The 9,174-nt window shown below is 41.4% G+C and overlaps 1 protein-coding gene across 2 annotated transcripts; it reads left to right on the top strand.

The window, feature by feature from the left end:
* Positions 1–518: 518 nt before the first annotated feature.
* On the top strand, positions 519–6,387 carry LOC121542013 (high mobility group-T protein). Of its 2 annotated transcripts, none has more exons than XM_041851438.2 (5): positions 519–621; positions 4,047–4,201; positions 4,572–4,717; positions 5,431–5,605; positions 6,099–6,387. In XM_041851438.2, the coding sequence occupies exons 2-5, from the start codon at positions 4,055–4,057 to the stop codon at positions 6,240–6,242; spliced, it is 612 nt and encodes a 203-aa protein (XP_041707372.2). In that variant the 5' UTR covers positions 519–621; positions 4,047–4,054; the 3' UTR covers positions 6,243–6,387. The 2 variants fall into 2 exon arrangements, with proteins under 2 accessions (XP_041707372.2, XP_041707371.2); XM_041851437.2 differs by lacking the exon at positions 519–621 and adding an exon at positions 2,287–3,912.
* The last annotated feature ends 2,787 nt before the right edge of the window (positions 6,388–9,174 follow it).

Here is a 9,174-nt window from a genome sequence, read left to right as displayed (position 1 = left end):
CCTATAGCCTATTGATTGGCTGAAAAACAAATGCCAAATTATCTCAAATTCCTTCTGCATTACATTACCAAGAAGTCCCTCAAACAGTTTTATATTATTCCTATTCAAAACCCACCATCCTAATCTTAAATTAACAAAGTCATAATTTGCTAATAAAGTTAACATTGGGTGGTGTGAAAAGTCAATGGTTGTGATTGATGATCAGGGGAAACGCCCACCTATCCGGTTCACTTTACCACTCTGTAGCTCACTAGAACGCTCCACGTTGTCCCATTCATTTGCTACACTGTGTTCAACACACATAATTCAATACTATGGCTAACACACTACACTATCTAGCAAGCTGCGCGCCCCAAACTCAGCACTAGCAACATGTTTCGTATCACCGCGCCATTTAAAACTCTGGTGACGTTTCACAAAAGATAGCCAATGGCGCATCGTCTGATATTAGGGCAATGAAAAGGTTATATCCAATCAGATATGCGATAGACTTGAAGGTGGCCAATGCGGGGCGAGCACCATCGACAGTAATGTTACAGAAGCGAAGACTGAAGACACTGCGTATCGCTGGTATTCCACATACAGCCATTGCAGTGCATTGAGATACAGCGGCAGCCTTTGGTAAGTATCACTCACGAAAAAATGTGAAAGTGTCGGGAAGGATGAAAGTGATAAGAAAATGCTGAAATACCTCAGAAATGTATTGACCATGCTTGAATATTAGGTTGGCGACAATTTTGTGATTTTTCATTCGAAGCGAACGTAAAAAAAACAAGAAATTAGCCAGCTACTGTAACTTACAATAAGCACACGTAAAAAAAAAAAAAGAGAAAGCAAAATTAATCAGTGGAATTTCAATAGAAACGTCGATTTCCTTGAATGCAAATTATTTCATTAATTCATGTCAGGTAAGTGTTGCATTGTTATGATAAAATGTGGTGTAATTATCGAGTTAAAAATCAGTAATGTCCAGCGGACAGCTGGCTATGTAACGTTAGCGCACAAACATGGTTCATGGTGGAAGACATGGTTCATGGTATGGGCTCCAGCCCATAGCTAGTCATTGCAGTGTGTTGCGAGGCTGTGATGCCTCTCATGCGAAGATGAAACCGTGGAAAAATCGAAAATAAAAATATAGAAAACATTGTGGGGAAAAAAAGCTGTTCATAGTTATTTTTAACTAATCGTCTCATAAAAGAGTGAAATAAAAATTTCCTCAGGAATCTGCGCTTTACTGTAATGGCTGACTGTACTCGCATTGGAAAAAATGCAGACAGTAACGGCTGAGCCAGCCATACAAGCGCAGTTCACTTCAACTTTTTCAAACCGTGATTTCTCACCAAACACGTATCAAACTGTACGATCTAACGATTAGAAATTAAAGTCCCATCTTTCCTTATTCCAACGACAGTATTATGGTATTTTTCCGTCGAGATTAAAGGGTTGAAATCGCAGATTGAAATAAGGTGGGCACCCGCGGTCGCGCTGCCCTCTACTGTATGCAATGTAATGGCCAAAGATTTAACTAACCCAAGATAGACCACAGCCTGTCGTTTCCAATGTGAGCAAATGAATCATAGTGGGCGGAACAAGCAAGGAGCGGTGCAGAGCCAAGCACAAGTTAGTAAGATCCTATTGGCACGTTCTAGCATCTATTTGCATATTTCCGTAAGGGAACGCCTACTCTGAAGTGCGCGTGTGCAATAACACCATTTGCCTGTGCAGTCGTTCTAAACAACGCAATTTAATGAAACTTTGGCAAAGGGTAAAGTCAACAAAACATAGTCCAATCTGATCTTGACATATTGTAGTAATAGGAACAGAATACTTTATTAAGATCAAATGTTTAATTGAATCGAAAATTAGCAGAATGTTGGGCAAAATCCATCTCACTCTACTCTCACTGCCGGCCACTAGGCTTCCTCTCATCACCATATTTGGTGGCGAGTGGAATCGCTTACCGGATGCTTCAGATTTGTACATCCGGTAAAACATCTGGCTCATTGTTCTATCTGTGTCGTCACTAGTTACCATAGCCACAAAGTCTAAATTTCTAAAATTTATTTTCTTAAAATGTGATTTTAAACCTAACACTAACCACACTGCTAACCTTATGCCTAACCCTGACCTTCCATTAAGACCAAAAAGCAAATTGTTGTTTTCATTCATTTTTACGATTTTCAATTTTGACTTTGTTGCTGTGGTAACTAGTGTAAACCGTGTAATGGCTGTGCATTGACACAAAGAGAAGGAGCCATATTCTCCATGTTAGTGGATGAAGACAAGCGGCCATTCCGAGCTAATAGGAAACTAACTCAACACGGCCCGCACATAGGCATAGCACAGACCCAGTGTATTGCTATAAACGGCGGCTATTGCAATAGGAATCTACCGGGGAAAAGTATTGTCAGGCTCGCGGGCTTTGTCAACAAATTTGTCGATTAATAAAGCGACCGGGAATGCGGGTGGAGACATTTCAGGGCGACTTTCTTTCATGAAGAAGGCTTTCTTACAAAATGGAAGAAGAAATATTGCAGTCGTTGTTGACCTCCTTTTCCTCAACGAGAAGCCTATGCGCCATTACTACTTCACTCGGCAGATAGAAAGGCATTGCTTTGTTACAACACAGATGTATAGCTACCAGTAATATAATAGGGAATATTAGTGATTTTTTTCCAAATTTTTATGATTTTTTCAAATGTTGCCGAATCGAGTTTAGATTGAAAGGGAAACATCTTTTGACGTTATTTTGTGGTTTTAGGGTATTTTTCTCGATTTTTCGGGGTTTATGTTTTTCTTAGGAATATATTTATTTAGACTGCACTGTCATTTTAACATTATACACGAATTCATCAGAAACGTGGTGATATGTATTTCTCATTTTCTTTCTGCTTTAGTGCGTGAAACATTTCAAATCTTTGCATTCATCTGCATAAGAGAATCCAATGTTGCACGCATTTTTTTCTAGATTGAGAACTTCTGTAACGTTCTATAGCTAAAACTCCAATGATTGAATGACAGGCACTCTGCATAAAAAAATAAAAATAAAATGTGACTAATTTTAAGACTACAAAATACATGAAAATCGTTTTTTACATGATTTTTTATTAAAAAGTTACATTTCTCATGATTTCACCAGTAAAAATAACGGCTGCGTTTTCGGCAAAGAGCTGTGACAAACGCTCCTCGACAAAGGGTTTGTTTTCCACAAACGTATTTTCTAGCAGACAGAACGAACCAGACGTGTTTATTCGCAGAGGGCTGCGTTTACAGTTCTGATGCCAAGAGTGAGGGAAGGAAACGGTCTTGATTGCAGGCTTGTAGGGGGAATCCCAAATGATAGAAAATAAATCATCCAAATAAATAACCAATACTATATTATTTAATGTCTTTAACCCCTTGGTCAAAGCAAATCTAATTAACTCAGTTGCAACAAATATTGGTAACTAGTTGAGAAAGGGCTTCCACCCTCAGTCAGGTAGTGAATTTCAACCATGAGGCGCAAAGAGCTTTCAGAAGAGTTCAGGGATAAAATTGTAGATAGGCACAGATTAGGGGAAGGTTATAAAAAAATCTCCCATACATTGAGTATCCCATTGGGTACAGTCAGGTCAATCATTAAGAAGTGGAAGGTGTATGGAACCACGGAGACTCTGCCCAGATCAGGAAGGCCTTCCAAAATAAGCAGTTGGGCCAAAAGGATTCTAGCTCTAGAACTCACCATGAGGCCGACGGCCTCTTTGAAAGAGCTGCAGAGTTCCATGGCAGAGATGGGAGAAAATGTCCACGAATCAACTATAGCTCGATCATTCGCCAACTGTAGCCGGTACGGCCGATCGGAAAGAAGGAGAACATTACAGAAAACAAACACCGCTCTCCAATCACGTGCAGAGTTTGCAGAAAAGTATTTAGGTGACACTTCAAAAAAATATGGCAGTAAATCGTTTTTTGGTCAGAAATTACTGAATAAAAATGTTTATAATATTTTACGTTATTAACTTTTCTTTGCTGTTTTGCTAATTTCTAAAACGTTCTCTCCCTTTTAGATATTGAGATGGGGAAAGATCCAAGGAAGCCGAGGGGCAAGATGTCCTCCTATGCCTACTTTGTCCAGACCTGTCGGGAGGAGCACAAGAAGAAACACCCAGAAGCTTCCGTCAACTTCTCAGAGTTCTCCAAGAAGTGCTCTGAGAGATGGAAGGTAAGTATGGAACACATCTCAGCTGTGACTGACTGGCACCCTATTCCCTATATAGTACACTGCTTTTGACCAGCGCCCTATGGGTCCTGGTTGAAAGTAGTGCACTAAATAGGGACTGGGTGCCATTTGGGAGCCAACCCCCTTTAGTTGACACTGTCCTGTACCAATATCAATCCCTTGATAGCTGTCTGTGGTACAAGATAGTTTCAAATGAATGGTGTCACAGCTAAGTTGTTCCATACTTATCTGCCACCCCTTGTGTATCATTCTCTTGTAAACGTTGTCTCCCTCTACCACTGTGTGTCTGACCAGTGTTTTCTACATGTACTTAAACACCTTCTTCATGTTGTTGTTTTTCTTCTTGTCTCAGACCATGTCCGCCAAGGAGAAGGGGAAGTTTGAGGATCTGGCCAAGCTGGACAAGGTGCGCTATGAGAGGGAGATGAGGAGCTACATTCCTCCCAAGGGAGAGAAGAAGAAGAAGTTCAAGGACCCCAACGCCCCCAAGAGACCATCGTGAGTACTGCCTGACAGAAAAAGACAGTCATCCCCCATGACTCATGTCTCAGAGAAGCATGTCTAAAGTAATTATGAAACAATTATTATTATAAAATAATGAACAATAAAAGTGATTTGAATTACATTTGAATATCACAGCTACTGCATCTAATGCAGCCATCTAACACTACAATTAAAATCAGTGTATCCCATGTTTTGGCAACAACAATCATTTCATGATATCCAAACAAAACCAGTAAGAATTCTCTTTCCTTCCTACCACCATCTCTCTCCTTCCACCATCTCTCTCCTACCACCATCTCTCTCCTTCCACCATCTCTCTCCTTCCACCATCTCTCTCCTACCACCATCTCTCTCCTTCCACCATCTCTCTCCTACCACCATCTCTCTCCTTCCACCATCTCTCTCCTACCACCATCTCTCTCCTTCCACCATCTCTCTCCTACCACCATCTCTCTCCTTCCACCATCTCTCTCCTTCCACCATCTCTCCCCTTCCACCATCTCTCTCCTTCCACCATCTCTCTCCTTCCACCATCTCTCTCCTTCCACCATCTCTCCCCTTCCACCATCTCTCCCCTTCCACCATCTCTCTCCTTCCACCATCTCTCTCCTTCTACCATCTCTCTCCTTCCACCATCTCTCCCCTTCCACCATCTCTCTCCTACCACCATCTCCCCCCTCCTTCCTTGTCCCTCTCCCATCCTCCAGGTCTGCGTTCTTCATCTTCTGCGCTGACCTCCGACCCCAGGTGAAGGGGGAGACCCCGGGCCTGTCTATCGGTGATGTGGCTAAGAAGCTGGGAGAGAAGTGGAACAACCTAACGGCGGAGGACAAGGTGCCCTATGAGAAGAAGGCTGCCAAGCTGAAGGAGAAGTACGAGAAGGTAAACAAATAAACGTCAACCCTTTTGTTCCTTTATGAATTTGGAGGAGCTGTAACACAGTGCAGTCAGACGGGGGGGCGACGGGTGTATTCAGAGGGCTGAGTCTAATTTGGACTTTCTTGTAGTTCATGTCAATAGTGTGACAATTGAAGTTAGACTTGTGGATTTCAACATGGGGTTCAGCCCCAAGTGACCAACAGTAAATTCTACAGTTTGGTTAGAAATACCTTACATGTTAACAGTCAAAAGATCTATTACTAAAACCAGGGGTGTAATTGTTTTGCAACGTAAACTAGCGTTTCTATTGGACAGATTCAGGTAGGTCCCTCCGTTTGCTGATCCTGTCCAATAGAAATGCTAGTTTTCGTTCTAAAATAGAAAATGTTGCAACTGTTTGGAGTAATGATTACACCCCAGTCATCTGAAACACTAGCCAAGTGTCATTCAGAGCAACAGTTCAACAAAAATCTCTCCTCCGCTTCCTTGTTCTCAGGACATCACTGCGTACCGCAACAAGGGTAAGGTGCCCGTCAGCATGCCAGCGAAGGCCGCCGCACCCGCCAAGGACGACGAAGACAGTGATGATGATGATGATGAGGATGATGAAGATGATGATGATGAGGATGATGACGAGTAGATTACTGTTGTTACGTGTAGCACTTATAATTTCTTGTTTATAAAGCATTTAACCCCCCCTTGTACACACATCACTTACTGAAAACAAAACAAAACTTGAAAAAAAAGTCAAAAGACGCTAAAAAAAAAAAAAAACTGTACCAAAAGAAATGACTTAAGAAGTTTATAAGCTGTACAGATTTTTTTTCTCCTTTTCTACAACAGTGTCATCTGTGTTTGTCTAGTGTTACTCTCTTCCAGTGGTAGTTAGTATTTATACCACTATTATCCCTGGCTGCGTCCCAAATGAAACCCTATTCCCTATTTAGTTCACTCACTATGAGGCTCTGGTCAAAAGTAGTGCACTATAAAGGGATCAGGGTGCCATTTGGAACGCAGTCTTGCCTGGTACAGTTTAAAGCGGTTGTAAAATTGGCTGGGAAACCGCTGGGTCTATTTGCCCTATGTAGCAGTGCACAGCAGCACACTACCTAGTTATACGTGGGGTCCTAGAAGTTCTTCTGTTTTCAATGACTGGTGTATCTGTTCTCTTATTTTAGATGCCGTATTATCAAATTGCCGTATTATCAACGTTATTTTACTGTACTATTTGAATACCACTGTAATTACAAAAATAAGAAAAGGATTACATCTGTTTTTGTTGATTCTGAATTGCTTCTGACATCAATAAACTTTTTTTTTTTTTATAGATTGATTTTTTATTTTATTTTCTTATAGATGGAACACCACTAGATTATTCCCATGGTTAATAAGATACAAGTCATTAGTCAGTAAAGCTGTTGGAAGTATCCTACTGTTACTGTTTTTCAGCCTTCGATTGTGTCGTACTGAAGTTTGAATAGAATGGGCAAGGGTGGGAGTAGCAACTCAATCCAATGCAGCTCTATAGCTCATCAGTGAAGGTCTGACATGAGGTAAACTGGTTCTGTATTGGCTATACTATCCGCTGGGTTCCTAACAGGAGGAAAGTCATCTTCACTGCTTTGTTAACACGAGTGTCTAACTGACAGCCAGTCAATAATACATTCAATCATATGAATGGTCCTTATGGGTTATCCTGTCTGGGAATAATCGTAGCTGGTTATGCCGTGTTCACGTGCTAGTCGGAACTAGGAAACGGACATTTCCGACTTGCTAAGTGGTTGAATGCGTCACGTGTATAACCACCAACCAGTTAGCAAGTTGGACATTTCAGAGTTCCGTCTAGCACGTGAACGCGGCAAGAGTTTCTCATATCTAGGAATAATCGTATCTCAAGAGTGTCGTAGGCGCGCTTGGGAATAGGGCTTTACAGAAGCGCCGTAGAAGGCTGGCACACACACACACACTAAGATCAACTGTATTACTGGAATGTCTCCTGGGTCTAGGAGAACTGCAGTGCCCCTGTCCAGTTACTGTGGTGGGGGGTAAAACTGTAGTCACTTGGCCCTAAAAAGAGAGAAGAGACCTATTTCCTTATAGTGCTGTACTTTTGACCAGTGCCCATAGTGCATTATATATATTTGTATTTATTATGGATCCCCATTAGCTGTTGCCAAGGCAGCAGCTACTCTTCCTGGGTTCCAAACAACATTAAGGCAGTTATACATTTTAAAATCATTACAATACATTCACAACATATTTCATAACTTATTAAGTGAGTGCCCTCAGGCCTCTACTCTACTACCACATATCTATAACAAAAAATCCATGTGTACGTGTGTGTATAGTGCGTATGTTATCGTGTGGAGATATATAGGGATTAGGTTTCAAGTTTTAATGTCACGTGCACAAGCACAGTGAAATGCCTTTCTTGCAAGCTCCAAACCCAGTAATCAACAGGGTGTAATGCAGTAATCAACAGGGTGTAATGCAGTAATCAACAGGGTGTAATGCAGTAATCAACAGGGGGTAATGCAGTAATCAACAGGGGGTAATGCAGTAATCAACAGGGTGTAATGCAGTAATCAACAGGGTGTAATGCAGTAATCAACAGGGTGTAATGCAGTAATCAACAGGGGGTAATGCAGTAATCAACAGGGTGTAATGCAGTAATCAACAGGGTGTAATGCAGTAATCAACAGGGGGTAATGCAGTAATCAATAGGGTGTAATGTAGTAATCAACAGGGGGTAATGCAGTAATCAACAGGGTGTAATGCAGTAATCAACAGGGTGTAATGCAGTAATCAACAGGGGGTAATGCAGTAATCAATAGGGTGTAATGCAATAATCAACAGGGGGTAATGCAGTAATCAACAGGGTGTAATGCAGTAATCAACAGGGTGTAATGCAGTAATCAACAGGGGGTAATGCAGTAATCAACAGGGGGTAATGCAGTAATCAATAGGGTGTAATGCAGTAATCAACAGGGGGTAATGCAGTAATCAACAGGGTGTAATGCAGTAATCAACAGGGGGTAATGCAGTAATCAACAGGGGGTAATGCGGTAATCAACTGGGTGTAATGCAGTAATCAACAGGGTGTAATGCAGTAATCAACAGGGTGTAATGCAGTAATCAACAGGGTGTAATGCAATAATCAACAGGGTGTAATGCAGTAATCAACAGGGGGTAATGCAGTAATCAACAGGGTGTAATGCAGTAATCAACAGGGTGTAATGCAGTAATCAATAGGGGGTAATGCGGTAATCAACAGGGTGTAATGCAGTAATCAACAGGGTGTAATGCAGTAATCAACTGGGTGTAATGCAGTTATCAACTGGGTGTAATGCAGTAATCAACAGGGTGTAATGCAGTAATCAATAGGGTGTAATGCAGTAATCAACAGGGTGTAATGCGGTAATCAACAGGGTGTAATGCAGTAATCAACAGGGGGTAATGCAGTAATCAACAGGGTGTAATGCAGTAATCAACAGGGTGTAATGCAGTAATCAACAGGGTGTAATGCAGTAATCAACAGGGGGTAATGCAGTAATCAACAGGGTGTAATGCAG

Source organism: Coregonus clupeaformis, chromosome 27 (assembly GCF_020615455.1).
Source record: "Coregonus clupeaformis isolate EN_2021a chromosome 27, ASM2061545v1, whole genome shotgun sequence".
Taxonomy (NCBI): domain Eukaryota; kingdom Metazoa; phylum Chordata; class Actinopteri; order Salmoniformes; family Salmonidae; genus Coregonus; species Coregonus clupeaformis.
The sequence above is the reverse complement of the archived record's forward strand: the minus strand, read 5'-3'. Positions and strand labels throughout refer to the sequence as shown.